The 24,988-nt window shown below is 38.7% G+C and overlaps 1 protein-coding gene across 1 annotated transcript; it reads left to right on the top strand.

Annotated features, from left to right (window-relative positions):
* The first annotated feature begins 2,434 nt into the window (after positions 1-2,434).
* LOC134532525 (FACT complex subunit Ssrp1) lies at positions 2,435-20,634 on the top strand. Its single transcript, XM_063369001.1, has 15 exons — positions 2,435-2,639; positions 4,179-4,364; positions 5,163-5,378; positions 6,146-6,244; positions 6,430-6,509; positions 6,827-6,962; positions 12,166-12,269; positions 12,920-13,048; positions 13,328-13,486; positions 13,563-13,695; positions 13,856-14,034; positions 15,072-15,195; positions 16,175-16,363; positions 17,194-17,451; positions 20,015-20,634. Exons 1-15 carry the CDS (start codon positions 2,589-2,591, stop codon positions 20,159-20,161), a joined length of 2,190 nt encoding a protein of 729 aa, XP_063225071.1. The 5' UTR covers positions 2,435-2,588; the 3' UTR covers positions 20,162-20,634.
* Positions 20,635-24,988: the final 4,354 nt, after the last annotated feature.

Below are 24,988 nucleotides of genomic sequence, written 5' to 3'. Positions count from 1 at the left end.
GGTATATTTGAAGTACAGGTGGTTTACTAATCTCTTTTCCACGGGCAGGGGGCAAGCAAAGTCCACGGAGCCAAGCGGAATACGTGGTAAAAACAAATACGAAAAGTTCGCTGAGAATTAACATATAAAGAACTAAAACACAAATAGAGACGTTTCAAGGGCTGCTGACCTCAATGACATACAAATTATAAACGAAAACTAATAATCCGCGCCGACACTGTGCGATCGGCACCCTATAGGAACACACGAGGCCCGATTTAACTAATGAAATCATGTGAATTAAAAACGTGTACAGGAGAAGCCAAGCACAAATAGTTAAGCGACCGGCGGTGTCTGGCCGAGTTGAGGGAGGCTGGCTATAGAGCAGATGAAAACGGATTCGAAAAGAGTCACACTATTGCTGCGATTCAATATGATGGTAGGAAGATGGAGGCTCTGTGGTGTGCGGAACTGCGGATACAGCCGGCCTCTGCACCGGATGAAGGGCGACTGCTGTGTCCAAAGGGAAGCACATCGCCCGGGGTCACTTTCGCAAGGAAAGCGAATCAGGCCTAAATTTAGACGTAATCGCACAGTTGACGTCGACCCAAGTGCCGACCCAGCTCTCACAGCCCGTTATGCCACGCCAACGCCTTCTCCTGCCCTGTGTTGCGTGTGCGCCGATGTGCAGTGCGACTACGGCAGGGGGGGGGGGAGATTCGCACGCTAGGGGAATTTTAATGTAAAATACATAAGAAACATTCTTATTTGTAAATTGTTTATATTATTATTTGAAGGGTCGTGTTTTCTTTATTGTAAATAGTTCATTATATTGTATGAAATGTTATGTAGAATAAGTTCTCACGTGTTCACCGGGTGCCAAGGCCGTGGCTTCTGCCTGTGACCAATCAGCGTGTTCCACGGGCTCGGGAGGAGGGGTGGGACGCGGGCGCTGGGTCGCGCGAGGCGGGGAGGGAGGCAGTCGGCAGCTGGACTCAGGAGGCGACAGACGTGTCTACGAGAGCTCTCTGAGACGGTGAGGACGGGCGCGGTGTCTCGCTGCAGTTCATGCATTGCCGAGAGGAAGTGATTCCTCTGTCATAGTCGTGTGGTCATTTAGGTGTGTCATCGTGTCATTCTTTCGCGGCGTGCAGTCAGTCACTTCTCTCGCGTGCGTGTTTTCTCCGGTAGTTTACGAGTCGTGGAGTTATTTTGCGGACTGGATTTTCGCCTTCGTTTGCACGGTAATTTTCGGGTCTTGCTCCTCTCGAACGGGACATCACGTATTTTCCCATACAGCAACAGTGCGCGGAACCGGGCTCCGCCCTACAGGATCTGTCACAGGCGGGAACGTGGCAGCCCCTTGTAAAGGGTTTGATTTTCCGTATATAAAGAACCTGGAAACTGTCTTTGAGTGTATCAATTGCTATCCTGGTGACTAAGTCCCTTGGCCACGCGGCCCGAACCCCTCTCTACCGAACACTGAGTAGCCAGCAAAATACCATCATTCAGGGAATAGTCGGCCAGGCGACGACACAGTGAATAAACATTACATTATTAAATCGCTATAAAATCATTAAGTGTATTTTAAAAAGTTGGAAATTACATTCAAACGTAAGAACACAAACATACCATTCGCGGAGTGATTGCTTTGAGATCGATAGTCACATGGGCGGCTATCGACACATGGCGGCGCGCGGCCGTCGACCCACTACACACATGTAATATCATCTATTCCAAGCCACCATAAAATGGTTTTAGAGTAAGAAAATATATTTATGAATTGTAAATACATTTTAATATACTCTTATATCAGCAAAAGCCACTAAAAATTTAAAATAATTACTTAACGAAATCATGAAACAAAATCAATATTTCAATCAGAGATTTTTTTTTTTTTTTTTTTTTTACTTTTCGTGAAATGTTCTTCCAAGTAGGGTATCTTAAAATTTCACATGATGAGAGTAATTCCGTATTCACTACTACTTTTAGTACTACACCATAACCTTTCCCAAGAAACATTTTTTCGCACAAACAACATATTCTACTGGGCTCTGATTGCCGCTTCCCTTAATTGATAAGGACAAAGATAAAATATAGCCATCTATGTTAAGACTTAAGTCATATTATGGTTTGCACACGAACCGTCAAAATTCCTACACGACAATTATAAACCATTCTACTAATATACATAGAGTTTTGCGTTAAGTACACTACTAATTCTTAATTCATATTTATTAATTTTCAATGGAAACCCACTTTTAAGTCAGAGGATGACGTCGTTTGAAAATTTCTAATTATATGGTTATTACATTACATGTTTTCTAAAAATGTTCCCTTAAAATGAAAGACAGTGCATCTTTTTAAAGGCATAATAGCGTATTAAAAAAATGTTCTTGTGTTTTTTTTTTATATTTCGTTCGCAAAGGACCTTAGCAATGGCATACCTTAAAGTCAATACATTGGAAAAATCTCGTAAACAGATTTCGGAAAATAGGTTACCCGCCATTTTTTTTTATTCAATGTTGTGAGACCTAACGCCAAACTCACGCTGTCGCTGTGTAGTTGTAAATTTATTATTAGCTTATGAGTTGGGGGAATGAAAAATAATGGATTTTTTGGAATATAATGATATTTCAGCAGAAGTTAAGGGGTCAATGGTAAGATTCTTATTACAATTAGTTTTGTAGTTTATTTTTAGATAAATATAAACATGTTTCCGGCAGATTAAGTGGATAGTGGTATTTGTAAGAAGTCTGTATGGATATGAAACTGTTACATTGAATAAGCAAAATCCTAGACTACTGATTTTATATTAAAACAAAAAAAAAAGTTTGAAATTGGCAAATTTTTTACCGCTAATATTACTTTAATTATTCCATAAAACAATTCTAACAACCAACCGTTCAACCTACAGTGGTTTTAAAACGTAACTAACCTAACGTTTCAATTATTCATTACTGTTAATGTCTGCAAACTAACATACTAAACCCTTTATTTTTCTTTGTCTAGTACAAGTGTGCATCTCATAAATAACAAATCAAAATCAGTATTTTAATCTAATTCCTGTCATTTTTATAACTTAAATATTAAATGGCAATGCAGTAAAAATTGTGACATCACAGCTTTTGTGTGAATAAAATCCCTGAATTTATTTTTCTAACACTGAAGACATTCCTTTGTTCACCCTGAAAACAGCATTTCTAACTTCCTTCTGGTTTTAGAGAAACTACCATGGTAGATCACATTAGCTGTACAATGATAGGGGCAGCAGCCATTGTGCTTTAGAATTTCAACTTATTCCTATGGCTCTCAATATGCAAGTTTGTGTATTTGGATTTTGTCATGCAGTAGAAGGTAATAAAAATTTTAAAAAATGAGTTCTTACTGTGCATCCAAACTTGTTACTGTAAGGGAAATAAATATTGTAATTATCATAAGGTAGTCTGTGGTAGCCGAGCATGTGTGTTCACTTCGTCCTGCTCTGAGTTTGTCTCCCTCATCTTCTGCCGGTAGAGGCGTGCTGCTCAGTCGGCACCTGACGATTGTGTAGGTTCCCGTATGTGGTTGAACGAGAGGTCACTTCTTACCGTTAAGACTTACAGTTGGAGTGAGAGCAATGATAATCGTACAGAGACACGCTTAAGACTTACTTCAATAGTAGAATGATAATTATTGAGTATTGCGAATTACCTACCCGATAGTCTCAGAATGTCCTGCACTCGGCTCACGCACGCTGTAGGTCTCTATTTCGATGCTAGAGAGGGTGAAAGCATCCGGTGGCCAAAGTTGTAAAGAGCATATCCGTGTGTCAAGGAAATTAATAGCGTGTTTATGGAACCGAACAGACATGGGACTAGTTTTTGATAATATCTCATGACTCTGCAGACTAAGGCAAATCCTTAAACGATAAGTTAAAGGCTCTAGAGATCCGAATTCCACCCACCATGATCGTTGTGTCTTCCCAATCTCATCCCCCGCTCCTTCCCCGTTCCCCTCCTTCCAAAGTTTACTCTGGTGGAGTCGGACATAAGAGAGAAACACCTATCCAAAGTACACCATTGCAAAAACGACTTACTTTACGCAGGCATGTGTTTCATTGCTTTCCTGCTGCTAAAATACAGTTATTATAAGCTAGCATGGAGGGCCATGGGGGCCAGAGGCCTGCAAGCCTGTAGAGCACGGTGCGGTGCCTGCAGTGTCCCGGCCGGCTCAAGCTGACGGACCAGCACGTCATCTTCAAGAACAGCAAGACGGGCAAGGTGGAGCAGATCTCGGCGTCCGACATCGACCTGGTCAACTGGCAGCGTCTCTTCGGGGGCTTCGGCATTCGAGTGTTCCTCAAGAATGGCACGCTGCACCGCTTTGGCGGCATCAAGGAAGGGGTGAGCACCCCTTTGCGATGAGGCCAGGTGGCTACATCCATCGTAGTTCTTGGTTTGTGGTATTTGCTCTTGTAGGAATTGAGACATAGTGGATTGGACTGAACCCCAGTCAGGAATGGGAGTCTCAAATGTACCATTTTTCCATCTCACTGTGTAAATTCAGCAATAATTTTATTGATGCTTTGAAAACCAATACTTTATAATGACAATATTTTATTAGTCTAAATATTATTTCAGAATGGTAGAAATTAGACATATCTGTATTACATATCTTCAGTATCTGTTGATTATAAGGTCAAGGAGAAACTAATATAAGTCATCAGACTTTTGTACTCTTTATGTGATGTTATACACGGTTCCTTGAAATTCCTAAAAATCCAATCAAATTAGGATTAACTCTCACTTTAAAATTTGCAAAAAAAATAAATAATAATAAGTTTTTAATTTTTTTACCTACCTATAGAAATCTGTGTACCTGTAAACAATGCCATGTGCATTTGTTTGCAAATGTGAGTGCAAAGGACTCGTGTGTTTGTTAATGTTATTGGATGTAAAGTATATATATATATTTGATACAAAACACATTTAAACTCACGGCTATTTAAAAATCACACCGCATGAAAACTCGGACGTACATAGTGCTATGAGGTTTCATAACCTCTTACACGCTCCAGCGGTCTGCACTTCCATTAGTATTGGCCACTCGTTTCGGCAAAGAAGCCGTGGTACGCCGAGAGCCGCAGATTGTTGACTGCGCAACTCGTCCCTCAGCCGGGGCTGACGGCGCGGGTGTTGCAGGAGCAGGACAAGATAGCCAAGTTCTTCTCGGCCAACTACAAGCTGGACATGCTGGAGAAGGAGCTGTCCTTGAAGGGCTGGAACTGGGGCACGGCCAAGTTCCTGGGCTCCGTGCTGAGCTTCGACGTGGGCAGCCACACGGGCTTCGAGATCCCCCTGAACCACGTGTCGCACTGCACCACCGGCAAGAACGAGGTCACCCTGGAGTTCCACCAGGTGCGTGCGCGAGGCATCACGTGTGGGCTTTCTCTCGAAGCTCCCGTCCCATCGCATCACCCTTCGCAGTCTCCTGACGTCCGAGACATTTCACCCTCGTGCGTTCATTCATTGTGCTCTGCAATTCTGCTCTTTACCTTCAGGAAGTGTAATAGTTCCCGTAATGAATATACTTATGACAGCTGTTTGTAAACTAGGTTTTCACGGATATGACATAGGTTTGGGAAGGAATGCACCAACCTGTGAAACTGCTGTCACGTAGATTTTTGCCTGGTGTGCCATTGTAGACTTGTGAACCTGATGCTTTAGCTTTCGTGTATACTTCTACGGCTTCATGTAGCTGTTTAACTGTTATCTTGTCTTGTGGGGTTCTCTTTAAGTTCAATAATTGTAGAAAAATGAAATATATTCATGTATATGTTACCCAGAGATTGTTGAAACAGTTTTGTATGTGTTAAACCAGCTGTTGAAACACAGAAAGTCAACTCGTAGGAAGTGGCCATAAAACACAGGCAAAATTTTTAATTGTGATTTATTTGTTACTGGTTACAAAATGCTATGCTTACATATTTGGGACGTGAAAGAAATGCTCTTGGATTAAAAAAAATTAAGGCACGAAAGCCTTTAGCCAGGTTCAACCTTAGTCGTGAAAGGATGAGTGGCGTAATGTAAAGTAATAGCTGATAGGGGAGTCACTTGTAAGTCGTGCTGATGTGTGTGGTGGGTGCTGGCGGAGGGTGCAGGAGAGACGTGGGGGACTGTTGCAGAACGACGAGGCCGCAGTGAACCTGATGGAGATGCGCTTCCACATCCCGTCGTCGGAGCTGGCGGGTGACGTGGACCCAGTGGAGGCCTTCCACCAGCAGGTACGCTCACGTGGCGTGTTACACATCCTACCTACTTTCTTATCAGATAGTTTACCAATTGGATATCCAGGACGTACATGTTTAAATAAACCTCTTAAATAAACTTTATTTTGTTAGGCTATGAATATCATTATTCTTTCGGTTTGGGGTGGACTAGCGTGCCTTGACAACTTTTTTTTTTGCAGGTGATGAAGCAAGCCAGCGTGATCAGCCTATCCGGTGACGCTATTGCCACGTTTAAGGAGATACACTGCCTGACACCGAGGTAAGATTTTCCTTCACGCTATCGAAGCAAAAGAGCTCGTTTCTTTATTTCTTGCATTCTGTTGGTATTGCAAAGGCTGGGACTCCTAACGGTTACCTATTATATTTCATCAGTTAGTGATAGCTGTATTTTCTTCCCCAGATTGTGTTAAACTTGTAGTAGAGTATTCTGTAAGTGACTTGAGTGTGTTTTTGAGGCAAAGAAATGTTTCGTTCCGATAAAAATCTCATGAGCGTCGTCGGTAAATAATTGAGGGGTTGTCAGCACATTCTCATGCTAGCATTGAGGAGGCGTGTGTACGTGTGTGTGTGTTGCAGAGGTCGTTACGACATAAAGGTGTTCATGTCGTTCTTCCAACTTCACGGCAAGACGTTCGACTACAAGATCCCCCTGACGACAGTGCTGCGTCTCTTCATCCTGCCGCACAAGGATGGCCGTCAGACATTCTTCGTGGTAGGCAACTCGTGGTTTTAACCACGCAGCTTGAAAATTTTGTATTGTACTGGAGAGTTAATGTTAGTTTAATGCATAACCAAAAGTCAATGTCTCATTTATTTCCATGGAAATTAGTTTCTCTTATCTTGAGCATATAAGTGTCACAATAATCCCAACCTCGCTTTCCAGACATATATTTCGTATTGTTAATCCTATATCAGTTTGTAGTTTGAAAACTTGGTCAACCGATGCAGTAGAATAAAATCTATAATTAAGTTGTAAGAAAAGTTGTATTTGTGAAAGAAATAAAAATTAATTTTTGTATATTTTTCTAGGGATGGGGCGACCGAACCTTAGATACGACAAATCCATCCAATCCTTGGGATTCAAAGATTCTCAAGATTCAATGTAGGATTGGTATCAAGATTTGTTCATAAATCAAATAATTTTGATTATGTGGCATTGGGGTTATATTTGTACAAGAGAGCTTATGATTTGCATGGTCATGAATTGACATACCAACTTAGAAATTATTTGAAAATATATTGAATGCTTAAAAAACAAAAATTAATTTTTATATCTTCAAAACTTGGAGTAAAAATGTGTCCCTTTTGGTAGATATACCCATTGCTACCATTTAACAAGCGTGAAATACAATAAAATTACTTCTCTCTTTCTCTTTTTTTGTGTGTGTTTATCTATTCCATTTCTGAATGAATCACACGGTACGTTATAGATATGTAACACAAGATATAAATTTTGGTATATTGAATGTAGTATTTTTTCTACTGCAGAACAAATTGATGGTATTGGTAAATTACACAAATGTGATAAGTTACTCTTTTTGCTGAGTGGTAACACAAAAATCAAACATCTTGTATGTTGATATATTTTGTTATTTAGTGAAATAGCAGTATGGCTTTGATAACAAGAGAGACTACCTTTTTTTTATATTCATACCTGACTTTATGCTACTTTTAGGTACAGTAAAACCCCGATTTTGCGAACACGGATTTAACGAAAACAGCGATTTAACGTAAAGGTTTTCAGGAACCATCAAAAAACACCAATTTACGTATTAAAATAATAATATAGATTTCCAAAAAATGAAAGTAAATTGTAATGGAATCTTATTAAAAAATACACTCTGTGGTGTCAGTAATAGAATGGAGGTACTATATATTAATATATGCCTTTGCATCATCTGTCCAAATACGAAAAAAATTAAAAAAATTGTTCAAATTGCTTAAAAACTGGGCGCTGTAACTGAATTGCGTAGGTGCGTGTCATTGCGCGCGCCTGGATAGATAGACTGTCCGCGACACATGACGTCATGAAGGGTTTCTTTGTCCGCATCCCCCTCCCCCTCCTCTATCCCTGGCTCGACTCACCACGTTATCTTCCAATCACGCCCGCATAGTAACAGTGCTAGCCAATAATCACACGTTTCCAAATACTCCCTTTCCCATCCTCCAGGTTTTTTCAACTTGTGGCCACGTCACACCAATACGCCATTATCATTATTCTATAGAGGTGTAAAAGTAACGGAAAAAAGCGAACCCGTATTATTATTTACCCCACGTCGTACTGTACGCGTACGCAATACGACTCGATTCGTTGCTGCAACATAACATAGCATGTTATGCGGTATCAGAAGTAACGAGTAATGTAATGTGATACGATAGTAACGAGTACTAATTTATTGTTATAGTAACGAATAAATCTCATTAGAATGGCTTTTTTTATAATATCTCTTTTAAGATAAGAACAAAAAAAAGTGAAAATACGTGATAATAAAAAACAGAAACATACAAATTTCTAATTTGTAAACAATACTTTCTTACTTTGTTTCTGTTCCAATCTCAAACTTTGTCTACACACACAATACCTTTAATAAACAGTAAAAAAATTTGACAACGATTTTCCAAATTATACTTTACTTAATAAACAAACATCGTTCTTTGTAACGCAAATTATTCGAATATGCGCGCGCATGCGTAAAACATACGAAAAATTTGAGTAACGAGATGCAGCCGTGTGTGACGTTTCGTTACTTGTTACTAGATGGCGCACCCGTTACTCAGTACCGAATACATACGGTTTGCTACAGTTCTATAATTCTAAGTAAGAGCTTTGTGCGGGGTGTTTAGTTTTTGGAATACGTTTTTTATAAGTGCTGCGCAGCTCAGCGAACAAAGAGTCAGCCGGCGGCTACGCCGCGCTGTAACAGCAGCTGACCGCGAGTTCTCCGCGTACGGCGCGCTATTGACGGTAAATTTTTTTTTTTAAATTTTTTACTGTGACGCAATGTGTATGTAGCTCGTATTTTTTATAAACGTGCAGGTTGCGACTGTATTTTAATAAACTTTAACGTATTTCTTACACTTTACATATTTTTAAACTTTTTATTTTTATTTTATGCCTCATTTTTCACGGTTTCTGAAAATCTGTGTGTACGACCGAGGTGTACGTACGAACCGGGGGCCGTACGAGTGAGATCAAAAATGTTGACGATGGAAAGTTGACGAAGTCTGAGATAGCACGGCAGCACAAGATATCAGTGTCGACCCTGTCTACGATATGGAAACCTGGGACGCGATTATGAGTGCGGGGGTCATTAAAAATCGGTAAATCGGATTTAACGAAACATCGATTTAGAGTAAACATTTTCGGTAACCATAGCACTTCGTTAAATCGGGGTTCTACTGTATATTTCAAAGAAATACTACTTACCTATTGTAGCCGTTACCATGGTGTGACAGAAAATTTTTATATAGTTTTTAGTTTCATATTCTATAAAGTTTATATTTATATATCTATCTACATATAGGACACAATTTTGTGGACACAATAACATAACTGCCACTATTTTTAACCAATCACTTCCAAATTGATACATAAAATCTAGTAGTGGAAAATCTGGGTAGAATTTGTTAATGGGCATGTTTTTTTTAAAAAACAAAAATCGCTGCAAATCCCATAACGTGGATAATATCTCATCCGTTTGAATGTATTATAACTTGTAGGAGTAATACTAAAATCTTTTGTCTGAATAAAGTTTTGATACAACCAACCATAACTAAAAGAGGTTAAAAAAACAAGGGTTGGAGGACAAAAAAATTCATACCTATTTACCTTAGTAGACGTACTATAAAATCAGTTCAAATTGTTCATAAAATGTATAAATACTATCAAAACTTTTGTAGAAAAAATATTTTTGATACAGCCAACCATTGTTGCAAGGGGTGGACAAAGAGAGATTAAAATACAGAAAGGAATTAATAATTCCCTTAGTAGGCATACCATCACATTGTTTGTAAATCTTATAATTCATATTGTAAAAAAAAAGTAATCCTTTGAAGTTTGGAATTCAAGGAATTTCCCCCCCCCCCCCCCCCCCCCCCCCCCCCCCCCCCCGAAAGATTGTACCAAAGTGTAAAGATCAGAAAAATTAATTTAATTTGTTTGGTCATGCGTTTCTTATTGAATCACTTTTAAACCACAAATATGTAGTTGCCAATTCATTTTTATTGTTCTGAATGTATCTGTTTTAGACCATTTTATCACAATTTTTTTTTTACCATATAAATGAAACACATGAAATGTTGCCACTAGTTTGTAAAATAAGTAGGGGTGTGCGAATATTCGTAAACACGAATAGTTGCGAATAGTAACTGACGAACTATTCACATTCGTAAGTCGAATAGCAAAATTTAAAATTGCGAATACCGTATGCCCGAATATAAGGCGACCTGCAGTTTCAGGAGGCCAAACAAATGTAAAAATAATTTTGGTAGAAATCAATGTGAAAATTCATTAGACATACATTTTGTGTTGATAAATCCTTTTTGCATTTATGTATACCGCATTTAACTTTCCGTTTCACAGCTACGTATTACTATTTAGTAGTGTGTTAAACGTAACAAAGCAAACAAAGAATGCAGCTTGCCGGAACAAAACAAGTGGCTAGCTGCCATGGTGAAGCACAGCATACGGCCATGAATAACTTCGGTGACGTGACCGCGAATATTTTTCCATATTACTCTCTGACAGAGAGTATCTGTCCTATGAATTTTAAAGAATAATCTAAGATAATTATGTTGTTTGAGAGTTTTTTACATAAATAAAGAGTGGATTACTGTGAAATTATTAAAATAGCTTTTGAAGCAACGTACCAAATTCCTGTAAATATGGCGTCTTCGTGCGTGTTCGTCAATGTTCGTTTTACAACAAAGAAATATTGTGGAAAGACAGTTGGCAGCCATGAATTTCCAAACATTACTTCCGAAATGTTTTGTAAACGTAAACAATCGTTCTGAAAATAGCTGTGATATTTTAGTACAAATTTTCCGTTAAAAATCTGAAATTAAATTAACGTAAATGTTAACACGCGATTGTACACAAAGTACAAATATGATATGTGTAATAAAATGTTTCCATTTTGAGATGCTTCAACATTCACATTTTTACTTAAGAACAAATATTTTAATTTTCAACGTTAAACAATTGTGAATTTCTGCAATATTGGGTGGATTTATCGTTTTCCCCCGTGTGAGCTAACGAAGTTTTTGTTAATATAAAAATCGTGAACATTTTGTTTAAAAATGTTTCTACTGTAGCTTTTAGCTTGGAACTAATGTTTGTGGTGCTGACGTCTTGGGTGCGAAAATAAGGCGACTTCCAATTTTCTCATTTCTCGTTTATGTAAAAATGGTCGCCTTATATTCGGACCAATATTTGCATCAAATATAAAATAGATAACAATTATTAAATATTATTATATATGAAATAAAAATTCATGTCCTCAATAACTCTTAAAAATACTAAGTGAACTTTTTTTTGTGGTTTCATTCACAGAAAATATCTTGTATAAACTAAATATATAAAAACCCGCCATTGTTCAGTGTAGTAACATAAAAAAAATATATATATATTACAACTATTCGACTTCGAAACTATTCGCATTCTATTCGAAAATTGTACTATTCGATTCGAAATTATTCGACCATCAAAATCCACTATTCGCACACCCCTAAAAATAAGCATTACAAAACAGCATTTATAAAAATAAAAGCACGGAAATGTTCTGTTTTAAGAAGGAAATCGGGGTAAGAATAAAGCCATGGAATCTTGTCCGTGGTGATGGCGGAAGCCCGGTGGGTTCGGACTGCGAGGGTGAGGCCTGGCGTGCGGAGGGCGAAGGTGAATGGCGTGCTTGCAGGTAAGCCTGGACCCGCCCATCAAGCAGGGGCAGACCCGCTACCACTTCCTGGTGTTCCTGTTCGGGCTGGACGAGGAGGTGACCGTGGAGCTGCCCTTCTCGGAGTGAGTCCCCCCCTCCTAGTAGCGTGCTAAACATTCCTCAGCAACTGTCGTGATTGAAGTTGTAGCCGTGTCCTTGGCGAATAATTCACAGACGTTTCGGTTGACATTGCAGTCGCCATCGTCAGGCACCTACTGGCGACCGACTGCAATGTCGACCGAAACGTCAGTGAATTATTTGCCAAGGACACGGCTACAACCATCATCAGGGAGCAGTTAGTAGGTAACTGCTCCCTGATGATGGCGACTGCAGTGTCGATCGAAACGTCGGTGAATTATTCGACAAGGACACTGCTACAACCATCATCAGGGAGCAGTTAGTAGGTAACTGCTCCCTGATGATGGCGACTGCAATATCGACCGAAACGTCGGTGAATCATTCGCCAAGGACACGGCTACAACCCAGAAGCCAAGCTACTTCAGACAATGGCCGTGAAAGCCTGCGAACGTTATTAACTGTTTGGGAATTTTGTTGCACTTGAAATAATGCAGTGTAGCATTTTGCTAATTAATTTTTTATCATCTAAAACTGGATACAATTATATCTTGTCTTTCTGCTAAGAATTATAATTTTTTAATGCTTGCAGACTAAATATGAAGAAAACGTTAAAATATGCAGTAGTTTATTTACTGAAGTGGGTTTGTGCTCGCAGGGAGGAGCTGAAAGAGAAGTACGAGGGGAAGCTGAAGAAGGAGATGTCTGGACCGACCTTCGAAGTGATGGGCCAGGTCATGAAGGCAGTCATCAATAGGAAGATCACCGTTCCTGGTGGCTTTGTGGGGTGAGTTATGACTTCTCTGACAACTCTAATGAGGTGGTTAGCAGATACAGTGTTGGTAGTATCCACACTCTTATGGCTTTGATTGATACACCTGGATCATAAATTAACAACTAACATATCTGAATATTTTGCTATATCTTGGGGTTTTACATTGCTTCTTCCAGTTTGGTTACAGAACTACCTCCTTTGCACGTAGTGAACATGGTAAAGGATTGAGGCCTTACAGGTGGACGTTGTTGTGTACTGTACTGTAATTTGTTGCTTGCGTGTGTGGTGCAGGAATTCCGGCACTCCGGCAGTGGGCTGCTCCTACAAGGCAGCTGCCGGCTTCCTCTATCCTCTGGAGCGAGGCTTCATTTACGTGCACAAGCCGCCCATTCACATCCGCTTCGACGAGATCACCAGCGTCAACTTTGCCCGCAGCGGCGGCGGCACCAGGTGAGGGGCTTCGTCGGTGCAGAGCGGGGGTGGCGGCGAACTGTCGACCGCGCCGGTCACGCTCGTCTCGTTCCAGGTCGTTCGACTTCGAGGTGGAAACAAAGTCGGGAGTGGTGCACACGTTCAGCAGCATCGATAAGGGGGAGTACAGCAAGCTGTTCGACTTCATCACCGCCAAGAAGCTGCGTGTGAAGAACCGTGGAAAGTCTGTGAGTACCATCTGGCTACGCCTGTTGTATTTGTAAACCATTCTTATCGGTTTCATGAATTACTTTTTTAGCTCAATTTTATGATACTGGGTTGTATTTATAGGTCCACACATTTGTACACTGAGCTCTAGGCTTGAAATGTTCCTGACGTGTGTCGCAGGACAAGCCGTCCTACAAGGACGACTTCAGGAACTCTGACGAGGACGAGCCAGACGCGTACCTGGCGCGTGTCAAGGCGGAGGCGGAGGAGCGCGACGAAGGAGGGGAGGAAGGGGAGAGCGATGAGTCCACGGATGAGGATTTCAAACCGGATCAGCAGGAGAGCGACGTGGCAGAGGAGTGAGTGCCCCTCCGGCGGTTGTGTGCCCGTGCATCGCAGCCTGCGGGAGTGCTCGGTCCGTGTGATGCTCACACGCTGAAGTGCTACCAGCTTGTCAGTTCATGAGTCTTCGCCATCTTGCCGTACCGATATAATATGCCATTTTTTTTTTTCTCTATATACCACAGCACCTTGTTTTGTTCTAGTTTAACTATGAGGTCATATATCTGCAGTTACTTGCATCAAATAACCTCACATTTCCTCTTGGCAGTGAAATTCTGGGGCCTGTTAATACCAAAATTCAGCAACGAAAATAAAATTGGAAATACGTACTTTATTAATGCTTTGTCCTAACAGTAATATTTCTATAAAAATAAAATTTAGAAGTTTTAGCAAAAGATTTTGAATATTCTAGTTGCCAAGGTTCTGGGTCACTTTATTTGCTAATTTTTCATGCTCACGTGACAAGAAGCGTTGTTCAAACTCAACTCCCCGGCATCACACATTGATGAGCTCAAATGGACATTTGCACAATCGTGACCCTCGACACGAGTTTCACGCATCTTCCTTTGAAAATATTTATATTATTCATCTGAATTTTTCATCAAACAAACTGGGTTCCCTCAACCAAAGATTGGGAATGAAAGTCCATTTAGTCATACAAAGCTGTGACAGTGTTGAATGAAAGGTTAATTTTTTTTTATTGGATAAAATATTTTTGACTCCATTTTGCCTGTAAAAGAATTATTTTTATGTAAAACTTATATATATGAACCAACTTCAATTCTAATATATAATAAATAATAGAATATATTAAATGTAAGACCACTCGCAACTCCAAATGATGTTAAAAAAAATATCTATAAAAACAGCAAAACTAACAGTAATAACATTATTTACTTATCATTTTAATCTTGTGAAAAGTATATAATTTTTAATTTTTTGTTCTCTTCAGATAATAAAATTTATCAGCAAAATGTTATACTGCATTATTTCAAATGCAACAAAATTCCCAAGAGTTGTCTCTAATTGAAGTGTGTTGCGATGTGTGTTGCAGATACGACAGTAATCCCACCCCAACAGACTCCGACGAGGGCTCTGATAATTCGGGTGGTGGAGGAGAGGGAGAGAAGAAAAAGGTGGAGAAGAAAGAGAAGAAGCCTAAGAAAACAAAGACAGTTGTGAGTGGTTGTCAGTTTCACAGTGAATTAGATGCTTGTTGTGTAGTTATAACTGTTTTCCTTTCCCTTGCGAGAGTAGTTAAAAATTTAATTTAAAAATGTCTCCATCACAATATTACGAACATTTCTTTGCAGTTTGAGCGGTTGGTATATTCTTTTGTTTGTAGTGGCACCCATGCTCTAAATAAAGGACATTATTGTTGTTATCTAACTAATATATTTATTTACAATGTATTATACTCAAAAAGGTTATTAAAACACAGGATGTTTTATAGTTTGATATGTGGCTGGCACAAGTAGCTAAGAAATGAAGGTCAAATTATGTAATAGTACGAAAAATGAAAAGGGTGACAGTGAACTTTTAGGTTATGACAGACACTTATTTTTCAGTAATATCGGCCGAAAATTAGTAAGAGTATCGTTAATCTGTAGCAACGCCAATTAAACTAAATATTGGCAAAATCTGCTTCTGTCAATTCATATTGGCACAGCTCTTTAATTTATTATTAATAACACTTGTTACATGTACAAATTTGCTTATACATAAATATTAAATTCCAGTGTTTATTATTTTAGAAATTGCTGTCACTGAACTAGATTTAAAGAAGTGCAATAATTTAGTTTGGTTCATCCGGCAAGAAAATCGTATTGCATCAAAGGAAAAACCATAGTAATTCAACTATATTTCCAGTTAAATGACTGATGAATGATATTATCTTTCATAACCAAGCAAACGCTTTTTTCATTAATCAAACCCTTGTTTAGGTTCTAATTGAAGAATCAACAAGAGACGGGGTGAATTGGCCCGTTACGCTGATAAATAAAACACTGTCCAGTATAAAATCTTGATTAATTGTGCTGATTGTTCGTACCTTAAAGCAGTAGTAAAAACTGAGCCATCTCGCGCCTGTGAATGACATCCGGCGGTGTGACCGTGCAGATGTGTGTGTAGTTCACGGGGTCGTGCGCCGTGTTTCAGTCGGAGAAGCCGAGGAAGAAGCGCGCGAAGAAGGACAAGGACGAGAACAGGCCGAAGCGCGCGCCGAGCGCGTACATGCTGTGGCTGAACGCCACCAGGGAGTCCATCAAGGCGGACAACCCGGGCATCTCCGTGACGGAGATCGCCAAGAAGGGTGGCGAGCTGTGGCGGGAGCTCAAGGACAAGTCGGTGAGCGCGTCGGCCGAGAGTCGTGGTCGTGAGGCCAGGCCACGCCCAACACACGAGTAGCAGCGCTTATTGTGAGGCACGGTGTGCGATGGTTCCATCTCTTCTTCCCGTGTGGCTTGTGTTAAGCATGAGCATCGAGTCTTCTCACGTTATTAGTATCTGTGTTGTTAGTTATTGTGCAAGTACAAAATTATTGTCGTCTTGAGCTTAAAATATGTAATAATGTATCCCACACCATGGAACACACTCCATTAGCTCTGCTGCTCTAAACAAGTAGCAACCAGATATTCACGTTCATTGGCCATCAGCAGGTGCTAACAAAGAGAGGTGTTCAGTGTTAGGTGCTGTCAGAATCAGTATTCACTATGTGTTCTGATTAAATTAGAAAAAGTAAAAAAAAACTGTTAAAAGCCTTAAATGTTGGGTGATTATTTTTTTCTTCAATATAAACTTACATTTCTATTAAAGTAAATGTAATGGGTTATACATTGCAGTTAGCAGAGTTTTTTTTATGTAAAGAAAAAATGTGTTTTGTGGGCATTTTTCTTTGAAAAACGTTTCGTATTTAAACAATAAATACGTACTTTAAACCGCAGAAAACTAATATTTCATCACACACCAATGAAAGTAAAGTTTTTCTTGAGTTAAATTTATTTAATGTTACATGTCTCAATTTGTTTTTAGCTTTTCCTTATAACCACACGCTACTTGAAGTACACAAGTCTTGTTGGCCAGTAATCATAAGACTCTCTGTGCATTGCTACGAGTATTTAATTTGTGTGTTGTGTGTGAAAGTGCCGGATCAAGGGAATGTTTGCCCGTGGTTGCAGGAGTGGGAAGCGAAAGCAGCCAAGGCCAAGGAAGAGTACACGGAAGCGATGAAAGAGTACAAGGCGTCCGGCGGGGGCGCGGCAGACCCTGCCAAGAAGAAGGAGGCGAAGAAGGAGCCGAAGGAGGCAAAGAGGAAGGAGTCCTCTGCGGCCAAGTCGTCGTCGTCTCCGCAGAAGAACGTGAAGAGCAAGGAGTACATCAGCGACGACGACTCGTCGAGCGACGACGAGGCGGCCAAGAAGAAACCGACAAAGCCGGTGAGTGGAGCGCGCTGGCTGTGACCCCCCTGTGCAGGCCTGCGGTGCAGTGGTCACAGCGAAACTGTTCACTTGTAGACATTTTTTAAGTGACTTAACTTCTAATACCTTAAATAATATATTTCTTACAGGGTTTTGCTTGATAAGCTGTCAGTCCAATTTTAATATTTTTGAAAGAAATTTCTTAATTTATTGCTGTGTCTGAAGTAGCTTGTAGCATAAAATTTTTATCATTGAACATTTTTCTTCTTATGCCTATGTGCATAAAACTTGAGAGTTCTGATTTGTGTCCCAAAATATAACAAAATGTACTTTGACAACTTATTGTGCTAACAACGTGCATTTTTTTTTTTATTATTTCATGAAAGTCATTTGAGAATTCTGCAAATAAATAGTGTTTCATGTACGGTAACTCAGAACCTTACAGTACTTTGCTAATCTTGGTAAGGTAGATTTAGAATGAATTAGTTCTGTATTATAAATCAATGCTAGGAAACTACAGTCACACCTCATTAATACAAATCCTCTTAGTACGAAATTCCCATTTATGCGAAATACTATTACAGTTCTGTAATATGAAGTATGCTTTCGTATGTTATTCAGTACCCTCTTTTATCGCATAATGGTCGCATGCGCGTAATCGTCGCATACTGTTTTTTGGTCCCGCTATTCGATTCCGAGCGCTTCGTGTGGGTATTTTTCCCGTATAAAACGATGTATTTAAAAAAAAATCTAATATATATTCGGACATTACCACTTACTTATTTAATTAACGGAAATACGAAGTTGACGTGTAAATTATCTTTTAAAGACTTTATAAACGTTATAACCTTCATCTGTTCATCAGCGTCGCCGCGGTGTATCCCGTACAAAACTGTAGCCACCGCTCGTTGCAATCATTAATGTTTGGTTATGTTGCTTTACGTATAGAGCGCACGCACGTAGCCGAATATCGATATCTCACGGAGTGCATGCGACGCGCACTCTCTATCAGGTGCTGAGTTAACTACATTTGATAGCCCACATTCTTTTGTGTTGTGTACTACAGTAGTTATGCGTTCTTTCGGCTTGCATTTGGATCACAGATGTTTTTCTATTTAAAGTTGCATAAAGGTTTTTGTTGGATGACTTATTAATTTAAATTGTTTGGCGTGCTCTTTTCTATGTTCCTTTTTAAATAAACGTACTTTCTATGAATGGGTTTTGTTTTCATGAAAAACTTTATCTAACAAAAAAAAATTTTTACGCATAATCGTCGCACCTCTACTTTTCAAACTTGATTTTAGAATAAAATGTGCGACAATTATGCGAGAAAACATGGTACTTTTAATATAAGATATGGTTAATGTGAAATTGGAAGTTAGTTTGATCCCTCAAGTTGCTGTGTACATGTATAAGTAAATGGTTGTCAAGAATTTCACTGCCCAAGTACAAAAAATAATCCTATTTTCATCACCAACAAGTAAACAAATGTTTCTCCAAAGATAGATGTATGTTTGTTTCCTACAGCGCAAATGGTTGAAAAACAAGAAAAAATGTAACCAGTGGCAATGTTAGTAACTAAACTAGAAAAGACACCATTTTGTAAACTGAAAAAAAAAACCCTCTCTATAAATTAATAAAATTATGTATTCATCAGAAGTGCACATACGAAGAAGTTTAGATAATCTAAGTTCTATAAGTTCTAGAATTTTCTTTTGTTTGGACGTTTGCCGTAACATGAATTTAGTGTTTTTTTGTATTATGAAATGACTGCAAAACACAATGATCTTAAATTGCAAGTTAAACATAAAATTACCAAAGAAGTTGAAAAAACTGCAATCGCTAGAGACAAACATCTTGCTATCATCCTTGTCAACAAAACAAAAAAAATCATGTAAAAATTGAATCTACTTTTGAGAATTCTTGCATGGTCCAAAACTTGAAGAAATGAAAGTTATCTTGTAGTATCAAGAAGTGCATGCAGCAAACTTGACAATTTCTGGACCTATGATGCAGAAAATGGCATTAAGGTTAGGGATTTTGGACTCTTTTTTTCAGTTCAGCAGTGGTTGGCTACAACGGTTTAGGGATCGCAACACTCTTGTCAAAACTACAAGTGGGAGTTGGCAGCTGTAGATACAACCAAAGTTAAAGATTGGTTACAGTCTGTTCAGCTATCAGTGTACATAATTTTCTTATGTTTATAATAATGATAGGCATTAGAACTTACCTCGGTTTTTTTTGTTGAGATGATTTCCCAATAGTTTGGTTAATACAAACCTTGCTTAAATTACAAAGTGCTAAAATTATGGTCCCTTCAGGTTTGTAATAACGAGGTTTGACTGCAAACATCCATTGATGTACATACACATGTTTGACCTTAAATAAAAGGCCTAAGATGTTGTGAACAGTTTTTTTTAAAACAATAACTACAATGCTTTAGTGTAAATATTGTGCTGTGAATACGTAGTTATTTCTACCTGTTTGGCAGTAATAAACAGCACTCCAAAGCCACTGTGGTTAGACGGGTGTGTGTTGTGTGTGCGTGGGGATAATGTCATGTGGGTATGTTACGTTCCAGGCTGCAGAGGAGAAGAAGACGGTGAAGACAGAGCCGGCGGTTAAGAAGGAGAAAGGATCTAGTGCAGAAGAAGAGGAGGAGGAGATCGCCAGCACTCCGGCGTCGAGCGATGCCGAAGAATCTGGTTCAGCGTCCGGCGACGACTAGGCAGCGCTCAGGTGCCGGCCTGCTTACGCTCGACTCTCCGATTCATTGGCCAAGCCATCGGAAAAGACTGGAGAACTTAATTTTTTTTATTTATATTTACTTAAAAATAAACATATTTGTTGATGCTTCTGTGGTGCATTGAAGAGTGGTAATTTACGTAAAATCTCATCTGAACCCGTTATTTATATGAGGTAACATTCCACTTATTTGCCCTCAAGCTCAAACTTTTTTCCTTCAAAGTAATGTTTGTATAGTTTCATAAAATAAAGCATTAAACTGTGAATGTGGCTTTTGAGAGTTGTATGAAAATGTTTGATATAAAACTAACATAATTTTAATTAATGGTTTCTCCTACTGGTGTTTACTAACTTGTCACTTTTTTTTATTAACAATAAGAACCATCACTGCCATCAACTCCTGTGTAATCACTATGCCAGTGTGAATATTCAATACTAACATCACAAAATAATGAATATTCCTGTATTTTAAATTGCGTACCTCATACTTCACAATCAAAAACATGAACAATAAGCAACATTTTAAACATGCAACAAGTATTCAAAGATTTTTCATTACTGTCTCGCTAAACAGTAATGGAGAAATTGCATGAATGATTTAAAAGATTGCATATTTGTGACATTGGAAAATCAAAAACAGTATATTAGTGGTATTTGTTTTGTCACACGTACCAATAGTGAGAATATAAACATCAACGACCATGGACTACAACACCACAAAACACTGACACTCCATTGTGATGGCCATTAAAAGAAGTGAACGCCATAGTTTCAATGGCGTATAAATCAATAGTTACAAACTTGCTGTATGTATGTGATGTATGTGATGAAACCGATGTTACGACTCAGAAAAAAAATGAAAGAAACAACGGAGAATAATGGTTTTGGATATCTGATGAAATTAAAAGAAATTTTGTTAGTAATAAGGTGGGAAAAAAATACGGTTCACCTGGTTGTGATTAACAATGAAAGCATGTGTTTACGGTTCGAATATGTAAGTATGAGCTCATTTAATCTCTAATTTGGGAATACTGCATTTAAAAAAAAAGATTCACAGTGTTTTGTAAACTGGATTGGATTTCACTGTATTTTGCGGTTCACAAAAGTTTTCTGAGTCAATGTGTAGAGTATGTAGTTGGTTCCTGAAAAATAAGGTGAGTAGGAACTGAAATGTAAGGTGTGTAGGTTGGTTGGGTTATGTTAGCTGCATAATTTAAAAAAGAAAAAAAAAATTCTTTCATAATTTAAATATTTAACTAAAATTTTACATAGTTTCATAGTTATTGTAGCTGACTTAACCTAATCCCAGGTCTTATAAATCAATTAACGTTGGCTGCACGCACGAAAAAGCATGAACATTGTCACGTTCCACCTGAGCCGAGCGTGCAAGAACCGGCCGACCACCGTGCGAGAAAATCTTTGATTATATCAAACAGGTTGAGGCGGCTTTTTTAACTAATTGTTCGTGATTATATTTGAAAAATTATTTTAATTAAATTTGCAAAAACTGTAAATATTTGAAAATTAAAAAAATATGCAATTTTCATCAATGTTTTCTTGTGGCATTATCAGTTCTCACGTAAAATTATCGTCCGTAAACTGACTTTACAGACAACCCCCTTTTTTTTCTCTTATTTATTTATTTATAAATTGTGACATGCACACCAACACTCTGAGGAGAGATTACAGGGGTGTGCACGATACAAAAAAAAACACACACACAATACATAAGAGAGACAACAGACAAAGGACACAAAACAAAACAAACAAAAAAATAATAATAAATATTAATAAATTCAAAAATACAGAAAATTAGTGGATTAAGAATACACATTACTTTTTTGTGCTCATCAGCTTCATTCCACCAAGACTCAGTTTTAAGTAACAAAGTTATGCTCAAAAAGGTGCAAGATGACAATCACCAATATTGTATTGGGCTTTAAGTCTTGTACAAGTGACAGGGGGCTCTAAATTAATGAATGATAGCCATTCCAAGGGTAAGAAATGAAAAATCATTCTTTGGCACATGACCAAGACACCTCAGTGAACATTCTCTCATTGCGTCTAAAAAATTTTGTATGATAAACATCTTTGATTTCCTTAAAGTAAATACGTATTTAATCTTTTAGTCACAATTAAGTTATTATAAACTTTGAAAGTCGGTTTTCATTTGAACCAACTGTTTCATCAGACTTGGAACGTGTGTATCAAAATATGGAATCAAGAATGTTCTGTATACAATACAGCAGTGGCGAAGGGTGAATTTCAAAGTGGGGGAACCAAGTATGTTCACTGTCACCCCCTATTATGGTGGGGGGGTCCGGGGGTCCTCCCCCGGAAAAATTTGATTTTAAGGTGCAAATTGGTGCTATTTAAGCGGTTTAACGTATCTCTTTTGTAGGAAATTTTATGCTCTTTAATTTTGTATCAAAATGTTTTTTTTTTTTGTTAAAACCCATAGTTTGGAAAATACTTAAGCAAAAGCTATGAATTGTACCTTTAAACAGCCATCCCACCTCTCGTTCACCACCGACCAATGGGTCTATTAGTATGTTTTCATCTATTTTTCTTTTGTTGCCTCGACTAATAAGGCGGCTTTCGCAGCAAAACAATTTTAAGTGTCGATGAAAGCTAGGCCTAAGAGTTTCTCTTCAAAATGTTAAGTCAACATTTCCTATATTATAATAAAATTAAAAAGCTGGTATGACTAAAACTTGAGCAATCGTCGTTACACGAAGCAAGATATTTTAATCAGTGAAACAGTGAAAGATACGCTCGGAAACACATCACCAGCATACCTATATCAAAATTCACGAAATTATGATTTTGGTAGTCACTTTCAAGCATGAGCATGTATGGTCATTTTGTTAGGCTATTTCGCTTATTAGATTTGAAGTGTCTTTTGCAATGCACACCGCTTGATTTAGCATTTGTTACCATACACGATATGTCTGTGGGTCTACCTTGCAAAATTAAAACTCGTTTTTGTTCGAAACTTTTAGCACCAAAAGATGAAACAAGTAAATTTTCTAGAGCTGTAGCAAACCGTATGTACTCGGTACTGAGTAACGGGTGCGCCATCTAGTACCGAGTAACGAAACATTACACACGACTGCATCTCGTTACTCGCAGTTTTCGTATGTTTTACGCATGCGCGCGCATATTCGATGAATTTACGTTACAAAGAACGACGTTTGTTTATTAAGTAAAGTATAATTTGGAAATTCGTCGTTCAAGTTTTTTTACTGTTTATTAAAGGTATTGTGTGTGTAGACAAAGTTTGAGATTGGAACAAAAACAACATAAGAAAGTATTTTTTACAAATGAGAAATATGTATGTTTTTGTTTTTTAGTATCGCGTATTTTCACGTTTTTTTTTGTTCTTATCTTAAAAGAGATAATATAATAAAGCCGCTCTAATGAGATTTAATTGTTTCTTGGCTAACAAAAACTGTTAATTATCAAATATTGTTAATTGTATATAATCTATTTATTATTATTTACGCGACGTCATCCTGTACGCGTACGCAATACGACTCGATTCGTTGCTGCAACATAACATAGCATGTTATGCGGTATCAGAAGTAACGAGTTACGTAACAATACGATAGTAACGAGTACTAATTGATATACTAGTAACGAATACATACGGATACGCTTTTTTCATTACTTTTACACCTCTAAAATGTTCTACCACGCAGTCACAAGCGCGTCTGTTTCCTGCCGCTCCCTCCCCTACTGCGACAGCCTCGTCCCACCGCACTCCCCTTAAAATCCCCTCCATGGCCAGGGCCCGCAGAATAGACTGTTGGTTCCCTTGGCCAAGCCTACCGCAATGAGCGAGTTCAACAATGCTGTAGCTATGTGGCCACTTTTGAATTTGACGAAACTCTTCACCAAAAACTTGTGACGTAATTAAGTATTATAAAGTACGTATTCTTAATGTAGTAAATCTGCTTTCAGGCTGTCAGGCGAGTTATTTTACGCAACGCGAAGCACACAATTTCTCTAGAGAATACGCCATGCGTCACGCGATGGAACCAGCCGTCTGGCTTGGTTCCCCAGGTCGGAAGCCGAAGCCGAGTGCTCACGGAAACACCCGAAGGCGAAGGCGGAGAGGAGTCGGCCACCAATGAAGGCGCAGAAAGCAATTGTATCCCTGGGGGGGGGGGGGGATGTGGGAGCAGGGAAGGCAGAGAGAGAAAGAGAGGCGTGAGAGAGATGAAGCGATAGCTGAAGTTCAACGCGCGAACGCGCCCACACAAAGTGTGAGGGCGAGCTGTTCAAAAAATACGAGTTGAATTATTTCCGACAGTAGACAAGTAGTAATATATTTATTTTATTTATTTGTCAGCAGTAGGGAACCAATGGTTCCCTTGGTTCCATGGAATATTCGCCCCTGCAATACAGGTAAGCAACAAGTGTTCTATCATACACGTGTAAAATCCTGATGGTTTAATTTCAGTGAACAAAAAATTATGTCTTGAGTAATTTGTTGCAATTTGACAGTTATGGTGAGGCAGAATGTGTACCTAGCCACTTGCTTCTCTTATGGTCTTCACGAGCTTGTATTGTCTCTCTTCCTTTAGTTATGAATCCAATTCCATGTATCCGGCACAGTTGCTAACTTGATTGCAATGGCCTCTATTTTACTCTTTTTCTGATCCACCATTCATATCTATGCTGCTTGTATTGCAGTAAGAAATAAGAGCCAATGCCTTATACTAAAGGTACCTACAAAGTCTTGCACTTTGTGGTAGTATGTCTTCTGTGTGACAATGGATCTACAAGCCAGTTTTCAAAGGAATAT

The sequence above is a fragment of the Bacillus rossius genome, chromosome 6, assembly GCF_032445375.1.
Source record: "Bacillus rossius redtenbacheri isolate Brsri chromosome 6, Brsri_v3, whole genome shotgun sequence".
NCBI lineage: Eukaryota > Metazoa > Arthropoda > Insecta > Phasmatodea > Bacillidae > Bacillus > Bacillus rossius.
This window is presented reverse-complemented; position numbering and strand designations above follow the sequence as displayed.

Coding starts and splice junctions, on each gene's coding strand:
- LOC134532525 (XM_063369001.1), top strand. CDS start 2,589: ATGGATTTTTTGGAATATAATGATATTTCAGCAGAAGTTAAGGGGTCA. Junction 2,640..4,178: donor CAGAAGTTAAGGGGTCAATG/GTAAGATTCTTA, acceptor CGGTGCCTGCAG/TGTCCCGGCCGGCTCAAGCT. Junction 13,487..13,562: donor CGCAGCGGCGGCGGCACCAG/GTGAGGGGCTTC, acceptor GTCTCGTTCCAG/GTCGTTCGACTTCGAGGTGG.